The sequence below is a fragment of the Ixodes scapularis genome, unplaced genomic scaffold, assembly GCF_016920785.2.
Source record: "Ixodes scapularis isolate PalLabHiFi unplaced genomic scaffold, ASM1692078v2 PGA_scaffold0__279_contigs__length_252992795, whole genome shotgun sequence".
NCBI classification, from domain to species: domain Eukaryota; kingdom Metazoa; phylum Arthropoda; class Arachnida; order Ixodida; family Ixodidae; genus Ixodes; species Ixodes scapularis.
In genome coordinates, this window is record NW_024609835.1 from 29,077,955 (window position 1) to 29,095,356 (window position 17,402).

Below are 17,402 nucleotides of genomic sequence, written 5' to 3' on the forward strand. Positions count from 1 at the left end.
GCACGCTTCCGAACATTTTGACCATTTCGTGCTCCCGAACTCAATACACTTGAAATTAACAATTACAGTACTTCTAATACCAAATAAAGGCAAGTATATGTTTAATATATAGTTTAAACATATGTTGTGGTACTTGTTGCTTGTACTATTTGAACCATTCTATCCGAAATTATTCGGCCAAATTCACTATTCGCTTCGAATTCGATTCGGACCCAAACTCCTCTATTCGCCCCATGCTTAGTTCCAGGCAGACTAAAGAAATATTCCCGGTTCCTTGCCGTGTCCCGCAAACAAACTATGGCGACAGACGAGGCGCTAGACCCTCCTGCGCACAGTGACACTAGAGCGTTTAAATTTAAGGGGCGTCTCTGCTTAACTTTAGCGAACGTTATTCCGGTCACACTGAAACGTAGCGTGACGCTGTGACATCACGTGGCACCATGACGTCACGTGACACTAAATTCCTATATATGGAGTTAAAAAATAAAATATGTCTCCGCTAAATTTAGCCTGAATTTCCGCGCTCTATTTAGCGGAACATTTATATCAGCATGTCACTCGACGCCATCGTCCCGCGATCGCCGAAACTGCGATTCCCCACCAAATTTAGCGAAGAAACTTTCCCCTCTAGATTCAGCCGGTTACGACGTACGTATTCAAAACACACTCTCAGAAATCTGCAGCGTCCACTTTCCCCCAAAGCACCTGGAAGAGCCAATGGCTACGGAGGGAACTGGGCGAATGAAGAAACTGAAAATATGTAAATACCTGCAACGACAGTTCTGATCTGTACTGCTGAGCACGCTGAAAAATCACGCTCAGTGGTACGGCACACACTGTAATTCTTTAGGTCTCCAGATACTATCAGCCACGTCATTCGCCCAGCTCTCTCCGTATGTTGGAGCGATCGGCTCTATCAAGTGCTCTGCTGGAAGGTAGGTGCACTCTATATATTTTAGTTCACACACGGGATCCGGTCCGAATTATCGGCAATGAGGGCTATTGCCGTAAAATTGCTAAAAAAATAGAACAAACAATCTCATGGCACGAATTGAGCGCTGGGATGCCTGCGAATATAGAAGCTCAGACAACGATAAAGATCTGAAAAATACGAGGTGCGCACTGACAGTTAGAAACTGATATGCTTATTTTCCCTAAGCACACATCATCTCCGTGTACTTTTGGGCGCTGGTTGATTGACACCATCCGATCGTAGCGTGTTATTGCGGTCAAACTAAACGTGAAGTGAGTATGGAGTGCAGCTCACAACGTCAGAAACGTTTAATTTTTTTTATGTGCGTTTAATCCAAGAGGGGGCACGCCAAAAGTACATTGATTCTGTCAAAACGATATCGTTTTGACCTCGTTGAAGGCAGCTGCTTCCTTTCCTACCAGTGTTTTACACGCTTATATAAAAAAACTGGGAAGTTGAAAGAGAAAAAGAAACCTCGTAAAAAATACACAAAGCTTTTTCCGCTAACGGGAATCAGTGACCTAAATAATTAATCGAAAGAGTGGATAACTCTCTCGCTCTCTTGCGTCACTGCCGACCGATTATATATATATATATATATATATATATATATATACAGGCAGGTTTCTGACCCGAGTCTGTTCTACGGATACTTGATGTTGATCTCTATATTTGTTTATTGAAGGAAAGGGGAGCCTTAGTACTCTCAGAAATGTTCTGAGTGCACCTGTGTTATCGGAATTCACTCGCCACGCTAGTCATTGATCTAGTTTAATGGTTTTTAGCTAGTCAGAAACGGCGAGCGGTATAGACCTTCTCTGAAATTGTGAAATCGTGCATAGATTGTGCGCAGCCGCCATAGAGGTGGTCTCATCGATTCCGGCCTGAAGCCCGATGATAGGTTCCGAGTTCGCGCCGAGTACTGACGCAACACTCGTGTGGAACCCGTTTCGATCCGAGTGCACTCCGAATGCTGACGGAGCGCTCGTTTCCAGTGCGTGCTCACAGTGTGTAACCGACTAATGCCGGACGCTCATAATATATGCATTTCGAAATTTCGAAGAGTTTATCACGCAATGTTCGTTATGTTATCTTATTGCCGAGAAGGCAGCAACTTTTATGCGACAAAGCATGAAGTAAATTAAAGTCACTAACGACTTAAAAAAAAAAAATTCGGTGAAGTCGTTATGATTACGCGTGTCTGTTGCGGTCAGCGGAATCGATGCTGTTCGCAGGACAGGATGTCAAAGAAGAACTCGTGGCCATTCATTTGTGGCTGAGCGCAGGACAAAAACGCTGGCCTCTCGGCCCAGATTGCGAAGCAGGATGGCACGCGGATTTAAGCCGTCTACAAACCAGGATGCTTGGGGTGCCCATTATTAGCGCCGACATGCATAGGTGGCGCCCTCTCACGGTTTCCGTTCGTGACGTCACAACCAGGATTTGCCTCGCTGTGATTGCAGGGATTTGCCTAGCTGTGAACCGGCGATAGGAGAGGTAGCTCAGGAACCTATGGTTTGGCCAATCGCGAATGCTGACCACAGCGACGCGTTCGGTCGTGCACGTCGCTAATAGCTACAATGACTTTCCAGATTCGACGGCGCCCGAAAGTTATTTTCAATGCTAAAATTTGAAAGGAAACGGGAAAGCAAAGAAGTTGCATCTTTTTTTCCCCTCTCCCCCTCACCGATGTCGGTGTCTTTTGTGGCTAGTTTACCGTAATATTGCATAGGAGGTTTCAACTTGAGATTATCTCCAAATTAACGAGTTACCTGTTTTATTGTTTATTAATTTAATTAGATACTTTTCAAAGTCAAATGTTTAATAGTGCATTCAGTGATTATTCTACCTGTCACTCGGTAACTAAACATAAATACTTTATTTTTAAACGTGTAAGCATTTTAGGCCCTTCAAACCAAGAAATCTGCCGCGTCAGTTTGTCGCGGTTCGAAAACTAAATTCGACGGGAAAACCTTAGGTGGTATGTAGTTTTAAACCAATTCAATTTCCTCGTGGAATATAATATGACTGTCTGAATCTACGTATACCTATGGTCCTTTTTAATATAGAAACTATTGACATGAACACTGCGCCGCTCCGAAGCAGGTAGTGGGCGCCTAGCTGGACGGACTTATAATCGTTTGAAGTGATGCAAAGGATTCCAATAGCTCTTACATTACATATGTTGAAGCAGCCATAGAAAACAAAGAAACCATAAGCTGTGTGTAAGACTTGTTGTTTTCTCTTTTTTTTTTTACCGTTCCGTGTTTCCGGTTTCTATGGAAATTAAAAGTGTACTTTTCTTATTTTGGTGCAAGTCTGTAAGGAGAAACTTTATGTCGTACGATTGCAAAGATATAGAACCTTACCAAGTCATCGATCAGAATCATCACTATGTGGGGACGCTTTCCGTGGCATTGTAGTACGGAGGCCAGAAACAACAAGACACGCAACATCATTCTGAAAAATAAAAAAAACAAAATGAACGAGACATATTGGAGGGAGCTTAAAGGCAATTACTTTCGTATTCGACAAGTTATATTGAACTACGGTTAGACACTCTCTCATTATATTAAAAAAATAAAATCAGATGCCCTGTTTATTTAGCAGCTTACCACCTGCAATTCGGGGTCATGACATAAGCAACGGTATCGGTCGACGGTATTACATCCGGAGAAAATTCAGAGCAAGGACGGAAGGTAAACAACGAGTTTTGCGACACGTGCAGATTTATCTGCGATACTTCCATGAATAATGTTTCTTGGAATCCATCGACATACAAACCATTTGTTAATAATGTTAGGAGTGAAGGCGCTCCAATATTCATACCGCCTGTGTCTTGCAACTTAAGAGCTGTTGGCTCAGCCGCCGCACTCCTGGCAAAAAACGGTGCCTCCTAACTCGCCATTTTTCTGACGTCGGAAAAGGAGCACACAAGCCGTTCGATCCTTCTTAGTAATTTACGCGTACCATAACAAAAAAAAAAAAAGAAGACGTTTTATGATCCTTAACGTAAAAAAACATAAAGAAGAGCGTTTTTTTTTTTTTTAAATTTCAGAAAAAAGGATATTTGTTTCTAATTAGCGTAACACCGATGGCCTTTATCTTATCCTATATATTTAAAGTTGGAACGATTATTAGAGTACGGACTGTACCGCAGCTCAGTGTTCACCCATATTACTTCATGAGCGCGCTTGGCCTGTTCTGGGGTGTTTACTTGAGTTGGGATACCGAACATGGTGGACACAACACGTTAGAATAGTTATAGGGCGATTGAAAATTCCAGGACGTCGTATGTCATGCCGCAGTCACTGACAATATAAGAAACGAAGGGTGTGACGCATTATTTTCACGCTTCTGGCTTCGGAGGTTCGGCTTTCTTATACGCTAATGCCTCAATATCAATGGCTGCGGAGGAATGATAAGTTGCTTGAAACTCACCACCGCCCGATGTTTCTTAAGGCGGCAGTGACTGAAAACCGTAAGTCCATGACTGAACTCGTCATGTATAGTTCTAATATTTTGATGGCCCCAGGGCACTGGCTTGAATCAGGAATAGCTTGAGAAATATTTGGTGAGAACTCACAGTGACGCGGGATAGGGAAGGGTTATTATCCTATAATATGGGAAGTATATCTAGGTAAATATATCGGTTCACTAAGAACACCAGTAATCGGTGGTCACTTTAAAAACTCGTTCAATGAGGATCGGGCCCAATCTACGTTCAATCCCAATGGGAAACAGCTTCTATATTTTTGTCAAGGAAGTGGTATTTCAATTGGTGTTTTGAAAGAATCATATTTCTCATTTTTCGCGTTTCGTTTTCTTCTTAAAACATGTCAAATACGTTTTTTTTTTTTTTCAGGTGCACCAGCGGAAGGTATACTGGATGTACGAATGAGAGGTAAGCTTCTGGAATGCTTAAAAAGCCACAGTCCTGTTAATTGATTTTGTCTAATATATTGAAATTATTTATTTATAAATAAATGCACGAGGCAGTTATACTTTTGAAATCGCCGCACATCTACGTTATTACTGTTATCCTGTCTTCACAACCCTGGTTCGCATTTCGAATATTTTATTTTATTTCTCATCGGGAAAACAATACGCAGGTTTTTTTTTTTTTTTTTTTTTTTTTTCCGTATATATCTCTAAGATACGAAAGCGAATTTTGGCTCAGTTAGGGAGGTGGCCACTGCGTGCTACCGGAAAAATAAATGTTTGCCTAAATGAGTGTTATTCGGTTGATACTTCCGAACTTGGAGCAAGCTGTGCATTAGCGCAGAAACATTCCACAAAGCAATGGGCAAAGTAAACTCCTCCCAGTTGTTTTAGTAATAAATATTTTACTTTTAAACATAAATGGTCACAAGAGGGTCATTAAAAGTGAAACATCTCAATATATTAGATGCATTGCGAACCAAAATCTCTTTATTCAGATTTGACAGAAAATGTGCTATAAGACGTACCCTTAAACAAAAACTGTTCAAATAAAATAATCGATCGTCGCTTGGATTGAGCACAAAAAATTCCGTCCGGTTCTTATCATAAGAGATTCATAAACCTCGCCTCCTGATAGTAAAAGTATATTATGTTAGGAGCGTGCGTTGAAGAAAATCAAGTCCACTCGGAGCATCTATATTTTGTTTGTTCGGGCCTTCTAGCGCAGTTGGTGTCACCAAAGTGTGAGATATAATGTGAAGTTACTGTACAGTTTATGGTATCGTCTCGTTTTCATGTGCGACTTTCTGGAACTTCCAACAAAGGGGAAACTAGTCGCAATCGGCTGCGGCGACGGCGTTAACGGTACTCGCATTCCGCGAGTTATAGGGACATCCAGATCCACTACCTACCGCCACTCGTATTATCTGCACGATAAATCAACTGTCTGGGCACCAGCGCAATCGAGCAGCTCCAGTTACTGGCTCAGGCAGGTGTGCGAGAATACCGTATATAGAAAAATTACGAAAGTCTTCGCAGTATAAGCGACGGGAATTTAGGGCGCATCAGCTGCCTATGTGTAGGTATTGCAGCAGCATTCGTACTTTCTGCCGCATATACTATATGCTTTACTCTACCACATTTGTTCCTCTCAGTAAAAACAACTTGGAAGGGCCAAAAGCGTGCTGCAATGGCGTCATGTGCAAGCCTTATATACGTTTGCCACAGCTGACCCACCGATGGCCCGCTAGGAAGTCAATGCATTACTCGAACTAGGGTCGCATCAGCGGCTATATGTGGGGCCCTGCTGCTGAGCGCGTACATTCTGCAGCATGCAAGCATGCGTGTTGCACCACTGAATATGTTTTCCTCAGCGAGAATCAGTGGCCCAAAATGGCCTCCTAGACGGGGCGATGATGTCACATGCAAACCATTTATAGGAAGGTGTTGGTTAGGATCTCGGCCTAATTGTGATGTTAAAATTCGGTTATAATTGTTACGTTCGGTTTAAACCTTGATAGGAGTTGTCCTTTAAGATAACAGTGCCTACTGATCGGGTATCTCGCACAGTATAGAAACATGATAGAGCAATTTGTTTTACTTGCCCAATTCGAGACATGGCGAGGCGAAAATGTGGTACCATGCTCATAACGATGCAGAAGTTCAAGGCTCACCAGCCACAAGTATACAGTTTATCCATTCACTTTGGAGCAAGAGCGGCGTCAGCCTTATGCTTATATACATCTCGTCGATCACTCCATTCATTGCATCCGGCGTTAGGAAGAATCGAGGTAGGTGTGGAAGAGGACACCACATGCCCGAGTGCATTGTTCAAACTTTTGGTTATTTACTTCAATGTGAGGGGAGAGGGGTTTAAACTGAAGACACGTACTTGTTATAAAAAAAAAAAAATTCTAACTTTTGTATTTTATTTTAGATATTTTTGAGTGTGAACTGCTCTATCATTCGTGCACTTAGCTTGTGGCCTTGCTTCATGTGTTACAAAATCTGGGACCGGAAATCCTGTTGCTTACTGCGCTGTCAAACCTCCTGGCGCGAACGCGTGGCTTTATCTCCCGTTTCCTTTTACGAGAAGGCGACTGTGAATAAATCGCTGGATAACGGCTAGCTCTCATGCCAATAGGTTTAACAGCGTTACACATTATACATGGAACATAATATGGGTTAAAGCACAAAACGAAAATGAAAATATATGAAAAAGTACCTAAACTCAATTTTTCTTTACCAGCAATGACGAGTATTCTCGTCTTTAGCGACTTAATTTTTTCTTGCCCTTCCCGTCGGAGTTCACGTGTGACTCGTCCTTTTACTCTTCCTCTTCTATTCCCCGTTCCTTTGTTTCTGCCAAATCGGTGCATTCTCTTGCCCGAAACCTTTGCAAAATCGTACTCCTATACTGAAGGTAGCGCAACCTACTGTATGGGGAGGAAAAGGAGGGCGTTCCTCCCTGGCCACCTTTCTCCCACTTTAGCAGCCTCTCCTTCGCTTTTCAATTGGTTTTAGTTTGACACGTGACAAACTCTCATGACCCCGCGCGGCGGGATTTGCTTCCGAGATCTGTCGCCATGAGTGACCAAGGGCATGCTCCCTGCTCCGCTGTATACGAAGAGTCTGAGGCTGTTAGTCTGCTTGAGTTTTTTTTTTCCTGCGACGCAAGCTTCGTGGCTCGTTGTGCACTGCTGTACCATTCCCAGCAACCATCAAGTGTAGAAGCAAAAAGTGAAAGCCGTTTACAACTCCCTGTAACGCCGAATTAGAGTGCAGCTCTTGAGGAGGAGGAGGGAAGGGAACTGAGGGTCACGTGACGTCGGTGGGTCACGTGACCTGGGGGAGGGGTCACGTGGCCTGGGGGGTCACGCGACCTCGGGGTAGGGGAGGTCCACGTGGGGGGGTCACGTGACCACCACGTGACCTCGGGAAGGGGGTCACGTCACCTGGGGGTATCACGTGACCTCGTAAAATGAGCGAAGAAATTTTTCCGCTAGATTTAGCTGGGAAATTTCTTCGCTAGATTTAGCGGGGAAATTTTTTCGCTACATCTAGCGGGGATATTTTTTTGCTAGACTTAGCGGGGAAAGTTTTCCTCTAGATTTAGCGGGGAAGTTTTTCCGCTAAATTTAGCGAGGAAATTTTTTCGCTAAATTTAGCGGGGACATTTTTTCGCTAGATTTAGCGGGTAAATTTTGCCGCTAGATTCAGCGGGGAAATTTTTCCGCTAGATTTAGCGGGGAAATGTTTCCGCTAAATTTAGCGGGGATATTTTCACGCTAAATTTAGCGGAGAAAATTTCCCGCTAAATTTAGCGGGGAAATTTACCCATAAGGCACCGCGCAGTTACGCCGACGCCGACGCCGCTCAAGCCGGAAACGGGCGCCTAAGAGCTGCGCTCTAAAATGTGGCGTTATTTCTACGGTTGAGGATGAACATTTTCCTGAAGAAACAACGCCGAAGAAGAGAGTGAGCGAATGGTCTCAAATATATCTGGAAGCAGAAGCATCCCAAGGAGTTATGACGTGACCAATGTTCCATTATTTTTTAGAGCGCATGCAGCTCTTAGGCGCCCGTTTCCGGCTTGAGCGGCGTCGCCGTCGGCGTCGGCGTCGGCTTAACCGCGCGGTGTATTATAGGAAATGTCCCATATTGCACCGCGCGAGCCCCCCTCGGGTCACGTGATCTGGGGGGACACGTGACCCCCCGCCCAAGGTCACGTGACCCCCCCTCCCCCGAGGTCACGTAACCCTCCCCCCGGAGGATATTCAAGAATCAGGGGAGGAGGAGGATAAGGAGGTGAGGAGGAGGGAGGAGGGGTATACCCTTCCCTCAGCACCCTTCCATCCTCCTCCTCAAGAGCTGCGCTCTAATTCGGGGTTACAGGGAGTTGTAAACGGCTTTCACTTTTTTTCACTGGTTCTTTGTAGATATTTGATTGTGATTTGTCTTGTGTGATTATTTAGAAAAAATATTATTGTAGACTGATTCTCACCATTAAATAAAACGTTGCCCGTTACTTCCGAAGATCTTATCGCCGATTGAAGGAACAACTTACAATCCTCGCTGTTTTCATCACGTTAGTGACGAAACAGGTAAGGTCCTAAGACCACGAGAGCATCCGCTGAGGTTTTTGGCACTCGGCTATGTGAACATCCTTTCTAAGAATGTCCTTAATGCGCAAGAGTTTGAAATCCTTACGGTGTTGCTTTTCTGAAGGTCTGTCAATCTGCATTTACTTTTTGAAGCACACTGGTAACATTGTGTTTTGTAATTCGTATTTCGCGTCCTTTGATTACGAGTCTTTCTTGTTATAAGTTTTGTTTTGTATCATAGGGAAGGGAAGAAAGTGAGAGGATGATTGAAAGACACAAAGGTTAGCCTGAGAGCTTGACTCTAGCAGACTACTCAACACTAGGGGATCGAGGATAGGTATAAAAAACAATTAGCAAGGTGAAATGAGGTGAGGGAGCAAATGTGGACAATTGTTAGGTGATTAGAGTGACGTTATCTTACCTCTAGGAGGGACTGTGCAAGTACTGTCCCGTAAAAAGAAAAATCAGGGCGTTGGCTACCTTAACGAGCACTAAATTCAGTCCCAACCGCCGCGCACTTTTGCAACGGTAGAGGGTCTATCATTCATGGGTGAGAGTGCCGTTCATTCCTAGTACTTGTCTTTCCGTGGCGTGTAAGAGTGCATAGAATGAGGTGGTGTTCTACGGTTTCCGGAGTGTTGCATTTTGGACAGTTCGGACTGGTGGCTGTCTTGAATCCTTGAAGGGACTTTCTTGTGTGAAAGCAACTCCATGGCGTAATATATGGAGCGTAGTCTCTATTCGACTATATCGTAGGAGAAATACAATGTGTAGAGAAACTTGTGTCTTGAGAATGAGAATTATGAATATAAAAAGCAAAATACCTAAATGAGCGTTATATAGAAGACACATAAAGGAAGATTCATTGGTGGATCCTTAAGGGATGCGTTAGCATGACCCTTGGTAAATGCTACACACGACTCCCATTGGGAAACGCTAACGCTGCCCCTCCCCATTTTTTTGTTTTAGCTTTTTCCTTTCGGTTTCTTTTTTGCTTCCTCTATTGCTGTTGCCTTTTTTACATTGCTACGGTGTCAGTGTTAGCGTTTCCCAAAGGACTCGTGCGACGTTTTGCAAGGGTCACGCTAACGCATTTCCTAAGGATCCACCAATGGATCTTCCTTTATTTTTCTTTCGACTCTAGGGGTCGCCTTTCCTCTGTCGCACGCAGAACGGTGTCGGCTTGCCGCTTCTTGCGCCGCCTTTCGGCCAGCCGTGCCAAGTACTGCTTCCGCTCCACTGTCGTTCGCCCGCCTTGCACGCTTAAGAGCGGTATCTGCTGCCTGACGCAGTTTTCGCTGTTAACCTGTTTCCCTAATGAAAAAAAAACAGCAAGAAAATTTAACTGGTCAAGCTGGTAAATAGCTGGTCAAACTGGTCAATGAACTGGTCAAGCTGGTAAATAAACTGGTCAAACTGGTCAATGTGGTAGTCAAACCTTTGGGCGGAGAACGAGCGTCGGCGATGCCTAGTTTATTTTTACGGTGAAAAAAACCCTGTAAATTTTTTGTGACACCCTATATAAGTAAATGGTGTTTTTCTTTTCCTATATTTTGATCCAATTAACGCCATGTGTTCAAACGTTGGCATTTTTTCACCGCGCGCGCCAGCGTCACATTCTCATATAATTTCAGCTTTCTGCAATGCGTAGTTTATTTATGTGGGTTCAAAAACAGGGCTTCATTGTTCTCGATTGATACCGGTATATTTAGTAATAACTAGCTTTCTTGCTCGCAGTTTTACCTCACCTCTAAGGTGTCTGTATTGCTTCAAAACGCAAGAGCTACGGAAGTGCCCCTAACGGTTCGAATCGAATAGCACTGCGTCATGCACGACCTTTACCGTGGAGGCGATGGCCACGACAACCGGGTTTTTATCATTCTTAAAAAAAAAAAAACAATTAGGACTGACACTGCGCTGTTCGATTCGAACTGGTATTTGGACATCTTCTAATTGAAACCACGTGATACTCTGTGAGAAATCTGGAGCGCCCGCATTCCCTCAAAGCACTTTGGAAAGCAAATTGCTGAAATCTACACAAAGGGCTCGGAAAATGATTAGCCAAAAAATATACGTCAAGCTCAAAAAAAAAAAAAAAGTCTGAACTGTGCATTAGGCATGTCGAAACGTCGTGCTCGGTGGAGCAGAGCAGACTGTTTCTTAGATCCAAACGTATTTTTCGACCTGCCTGTAGCTACGGACTGTCCCAAGGACTTTTCGGGAAAATAAACGCTACCGGTATATTTCACTCCATTTCATACTGTCTGCGTTTTCTTTTTTTTTTTTTTTTTGTGTATGATTGGAGTAGCAGGTGACAGCAAACCCAAAAACACAACGAGTGCCTCGAAGATGTACATTTGGAGGCTGATTGATTGGCGCCATCCGATCGTACCGTGTACTACGGTCGGACTTTAAGTGAAATGAGCATATGTGCACCTCACAAAATACGAAACTTTTTTCTTCTTCTTATTGAGCGTTTAGTTTAAAGGCGCACACGCCAAGAGTGCATTGAATCTGTCGAAGCGCTATTGTTCTCACCTCGTTGAAGGCAGCTGCTCCCTTTCCTGCCAATGTTCCACACGCTTGTATAAAGAAAAGTGGAAAGTTGAAAAGTAACAACCCCGTAAAAACTACACAAAGCATTTTCCGCTAACGCGCATCAATGACCTAAATGAAATTTTAAATAAAAGAGTGCATAGCTCTCTCTTTTGCGACACTGCCAACGACATTTTTTTTTGTTTGTAGAGACAGGTTTTAGACACGGGCTCTTTCAATGCATACATATGTTGAGTTTTATTTTTTTATTACAAGAAAACGGACTTATTGCACTCTCTTGGAAATTTTAAGTGCACGTGATATATTGGAATTCAATCGCCACGCTAGTCATTGATCTTGTTCAATGATTTTAGGCCAGTGATAAAAACGAGAGCTATTCCGTCGTGTGCCTTATGTCGTCTCATTGGCGAGAAGGCGGCAACCTTAATGCGATGAGGCGTGAAATTTGACTAAAGTTGCTGACGGCTAACAAACGCAGGGCGAAGCCATTATGATTTCAGCCCTACACAGTTAAACCTATACTCTTTTTCCCCCCGAAAAAAAACAAAAAACAAGTTTTGCCCATTGTTTATACACGGCGGGAAGTAATTCTTACGGTATTTGGTCGTCGGAAGAAAAAAGCTATGTTTTCGGCGTTTGGAACGTATACGTCTTGATCAGACAACATATCTCTAGTCTAAATTTCCCCTGCACATATCTTAATTATCAGCATGAATGGGGATATTAGTAATGCTCCGCTAGGAGCCGTACTTTGTTTTACCACTGTTCCTGAGGTGAGTACGGGTATAGAAGAAAACAACTGGAAGCTGTTCCAAACCGGGCCACTCGCTTCATCCTTTTTGTAATTCTCCGTTTACTAGCAGCATCGCCGCAATGAACGATGAACAAAACGTCCCTCTTTTGAAGCACCGAAGAAACATATCATGTATCGGCGTGCACCTACGCAGAATGTATTACTACTTTTCTTAAAACTACATGCGTGCTGTCAATGGGCTGCCCGTTTTTCCCCTCGTACATATCACCTACTCAAAATTCAACTAGTTACGTCTAGGAATAATTATTCCGAGTCTTCTCCATTACGATTGGCTATCTCTGAGTGAATTAATCTACCCTAGCACTATGTTTGCATCACCGACAGTTCATACTTTCCGATCTGCCCTTGCCACTTTGCACGCAATTTAACATCGTGTTTTCACATGTTAAAAAAGAAATCGACTGTAATTTTTTATTGTCTCATTTATAATTGAATATACATAAAGAAGCTTAAAATCCTTTAAGTAATTCGTATCTAGTATCCGAACAAATATACTTTAGACGACTAACGTACAAGCAGTTCTAAGTTACTTTCAACATGCGCCTTTTTTCGGGAGAGGCAAATGTTAAAAAAATTAAGTAATCATATGTTTTCCGGGTGGCGACCTGCTATTTGTGCATATCATCTGTTCCTGAACACCCGATTCCCCGTGCTGAAATGGGAAAACCGTAGAGGGAGATGTCGCCCTTTGCGGTCAGTGGAATCGAGGCTCCTGGCAGGGCAAGACATCAAAAAAACATTTTGTGGCCATTCATTTGCGGCAAAGCGCAGGAGAAAAACCCAGCCCTCTCGGCCCAGATTTCGAAGCAGTGGAGCACGCTGATTTTCGTTGTCTACAAGCCAGGATGGGAGGGATGCGGGATGCCCGTTACAGTGAGCAAAAACAACTTCAGTGAGTGATAATGTTCGACAACGATCTGAAATTTTTTTGTTTTCTTTTTGCGCAAAAGTTTGGGAGGAAACGGGAAAAAAAATTGCACATTTTTCTGCCTCACCGATGAGGGTGTCTTTTGTTTTGTGATGCTTTTCTAATGCATAAGATATTGTAACCTGAGATTATCTTAAAGTAACCATCAAACGGATTTTTCTACTTTCACAAAATACTGCATAGAATCACTCGCTACAGTTAATGACTAAATAAACTGGCCTTAGTTCTTCTTTCGAGGCCATGGCAGTCGTAAAAAAAAAATTCGATAAATATGACCATCGTTTATCCCCTCAACTACAAACCTGAACAAGCGGCCGCAAGGCCTGGTGCCTATCCTATGCCGCCAACGTTAATCACACCCAAGCACTGAGGTTGGCAACGTAGAAAACATGCGCTGAGCTCCAGGCTTTCTTAGAGTTCGGCTATTCTCAGCACCGCACTGGTTGAACACGAGCCACTACCCGAGTGTCCGCCGAGGCATGGATTGTTACGAGCCGAAGTCGAGTGCTCCCGCAGTTCTCGTGTCCAATCCATGAGCCGCGCACGACTGTCGTCAGGTGGGCGGTTTTGATCCCACAATTGCGTCATCAAGCTTTGGGAAAGCAAGACTGAAAGGGCGAGTCCCCTTTTATCCTCGTGATTTCACCGCGGCAAAGAAGATACTGAATCAGTGGCGGTCTGGGCGAGTAGACTTGGCCCAGACTAGGACCAGTACGCCTCTGCGAAGTCATGAACATTCCAACCTGATGTGGCTTCATTATCCCTTCAAAATTACCGACTTTCTTATTTTATTTTTTAGTAGTCTAATCAGATACTTTTTAGTCTACAGTATTTAATAGTCTATCCATTGAATATTTCTCCTGGCACTCAGTAATTAAATAGGAATATTTTTTTTAATGTACTAGCATTTTTAAAGCGATCAAACCTAGAAGTCACGTCCGTCTGTTGCGGTTCGAACACTAAATCGGCGGGTAAACCTCAGTTGCTATATAATTTTAAACCAATTCAAATTTTCCGCTGATTATAAGAAGAAATGCTGAATCGAATTATGATTATGCTTCAATATAATTTAGAAACTATTGGCAAAACAACGGCGCCGCTCTGAGGAAGACAGAAAGCGCCTCTCTAGACGACATATTTGTACGAAGACGTGCAAAGGATACTCAAAAGCTATCGCATTCCGTCTGTTGCAGCTGCAATAGGAAACGTGTACTTTTTATTTTTTGTAGGAGCCTGGATGGAGAAATACATGAAAAAACAGTGAGTGCGCAGGCGAGCTGGTGGATGTTGATCATGATGTAGAAAACCCAAGACTGTGGTAAAAACAGGGAAACGGCGTCGAAGAAGAAAGACAGGGAAAAAGAATGTCCCCTGTCTTTCTTCATCGACACCGTTTCTCTGCTTTTACCACAGTCTCGAGTTTTCTGCATCATGAGAAATACATGTCGTAGTCATTGATCAGCATCATCATTATGTGGGGACGCTTTGCGTGGCACTGTAGTACGGAGGCCAGAAACAGAAAGACGTGCAATTTCATTCTGAAAGACAACAAAATGAACGAAATTAACCAGGGCTTGAAGGCAATTTTTTTCGTACTCGACAACTTATATTAATCTGCGGTTAGACGAGCTTTTATTATATTGAAAAAGTAGGTACCTTTTTTTATTTTTCAGCTTACCACCAGGAATTTTGAATCATGACGTAAGCAAGTTGATCGTTCGACGGTATTACATCCGTCGGAAATTCGGAGCAATGATGGAGGGGGAAGGTTAATTTTACAACACATGTCGCTTTACCTTTAATACTTCTGTGTATAATGTTTACACATGTCCCCCCTTGTGAAACGCTAACGCTGGCCCCGTAACGAAGCCAAAAAAAAAAGGCAGCAAAAATAAAGGAAGCAAAAGAGAAAGCTTGAACAGAAAAGTGAAGAGGTCAGCGTGAGCGTATCTCAAGGGGCCGTGTGTAGCGTTTCCCATGGGTCACGCTAGCGCTTACCCTCGGGATTAAAAAAAGGATCTTTCTTTAGTATTTCCTTTAGCCTTAGGAGATCGTTTAGAGGAAACTTGCTTCTCCGGGACCAACTCCCACTTAAAAGGTTTATTGAAAATACATTAAAAGGCTCACGAACTGAGTGGCACGTGCGCGACTAACCAGCGCACGCACTTTAATGTTGCACTAGGACAAGCCTCCATGTCAGACGAAAATCTCCCTCAATGCTTTCCCGGAAGAAAAATTCTGCGGTTTCCAGCCTTTTTATATGCCGGATCTTTGTTTTAGGGACTTTTTCCTATTCTCGAGGCTCAAAGGCTAATTGAAGATACGCCATTTTGTACTTTGATTTTGGTACGAGCTAATTCGCATTTCAGCAAAATCATTCGAGCATCACTACGAATAATTGAAACAACGCTTCCGTCAATGTGTACCTGTTCAAGGACTTTAAAATTGCTAATCTTGATGTACGAATATGAAACAAAACTAATTGCTAAAAAATTAGTGTCATTAATTTCTTTCACACCTGTATGCTCATGGCCTTTTTATACTTGTGAGCGTGACACCTTCGATTAGAAACTTTCTTTAAAGTGGTACACCGAAAAATCAACAAAAAAGGAACTGATATAATTGCCGTGCACATACAAAAAAAATCGTATCGTATGTACCCCATAAATGTACGCCGCAGGTTTTAATGCCGCACGCCTATACACACAAACGGGAGCTAATGCTGGCACCACCGCGAAATTGATAAAACCCGTCAACAGGGCATTTCTGGACGCCGCGCTGAGCGGTAGCACGTAATATTTATTTAGCATTACGTCATCTCCGGAAAGGATGTCACTATTTGGTGTCGGTACTTGGATGGAACCGCGAAAAATGACGTCTCCCCAGCCCTCAAAATAAATGCAATCTCAAATCAAGCCATCCCACGACTCATAAAACCGGCATAGACTATTGTACATATTAAAATACTCCTGAATATATCACAGAGTACCGCTAACCATTTCGAGCACCAGTGGAACCGTTATGAATGGTTCTAATTTTATCAAATTACGTTTGAGAAAGCATGCTAAAGATAAACAAAACTATATACCGGAAGATTATGGCTTGTTCGCTAATAGTTTGCTGTAGGTCTACTTGTGGTGTGTGCACCTCACTCTCCAAACTGGATCAACACGCGTATCGGGCTGCTAAAGGACAAGGTTGGATGGAGAAGGTTGGCATTGAGGGCACCCTGGCCAACTGGCTGATGAACTTCGTCTGTGGCAGGACCCAACGAGTGGCCTTCCATGGCCACCTCTCGCCGCCCTGCACTGTGCTTGCCGGCGTTCCACAGGGCAGCGTATTGGGACCAACCCTGTTCTCCATTTATGTGAATGACATCACTGATGGGATGCAATCCAAAGCCATATTATATGCCGATGACCTCACGCTCATACAGCCCCTGAACTCACCTGACGCATTTACCTCCCTACAAAGTGACCTCGACGCCTGTCTCCACTGGTCTACGCTCCACAAGCTGCCGATAAACCCCCAAAAAAGCCAAAGCATGACGATCAGCGTGTCCTTATATAACAGATCACTTACCTGCAGTCTTACACTTGGTGACATCCCCCTACCCAACGTCAGAAACAGCAAAATTCTCGGAGTTACATTCGATCAGCACCTAAATTTCAGTAGACACGTGCACGAGACCACCTCCCGTGCAAGGCGCACATTGGGATTCATTACTCACATCACCCGCGGCATGCCGGCGGCATCACTTAGGGATCTATACACGGCTCTGGTGCTTCCTCAACTCGAGTTTTGTTCAGCTATATGTGATGTGTGAAGTTGAGGGGGTCAACTGCCATCCCACTACATAATTGGTGACCCGGACGTGATGATGTGGTGCGTGATGTTGTGCTTTATGGGGCGAGTTGTGGTCACTGGAGACGTCAGGGAAGAAAACTCACGCAGCAAATCCTCGAAGTCTGACTTGACTTGCGGTCGAAGTAGTGTTGAAGTCACCGCCCCCGTGGCCTCCGCGATGCCGTACATGGACAGGAGCGTTGTGGCACCTCGTAGCAGGGTGTTGCGCATGTCAACGAG

General features: G+C 43.7%; 1 protein-coding gene across 1 annotated transcript in view; it reads right to left on the reverse strand.

Moving 5' to 3' along the window:
- The window catches only part of LOC8028698 (arylsulfatase B-like), a 44,685-nt gene extending 41,253 nt beyond the window's left edge, over nucleotides 1-3,432 (reverse strand). Inside the window, exon 1 of the mRNA XM_040503003.1 lies at nucleotides 3,343-3,432. Within this exon, the coding sequence (XP_040358937.1) occupies nucleotides 3,343-3,432 (90 nt within the window). The remainder of the gene's footprint in view (nucleotides 1-3,342) is intronic.
- Nucleotides 3,433-17,402: the final 13,970 nt, after the last annotated feature.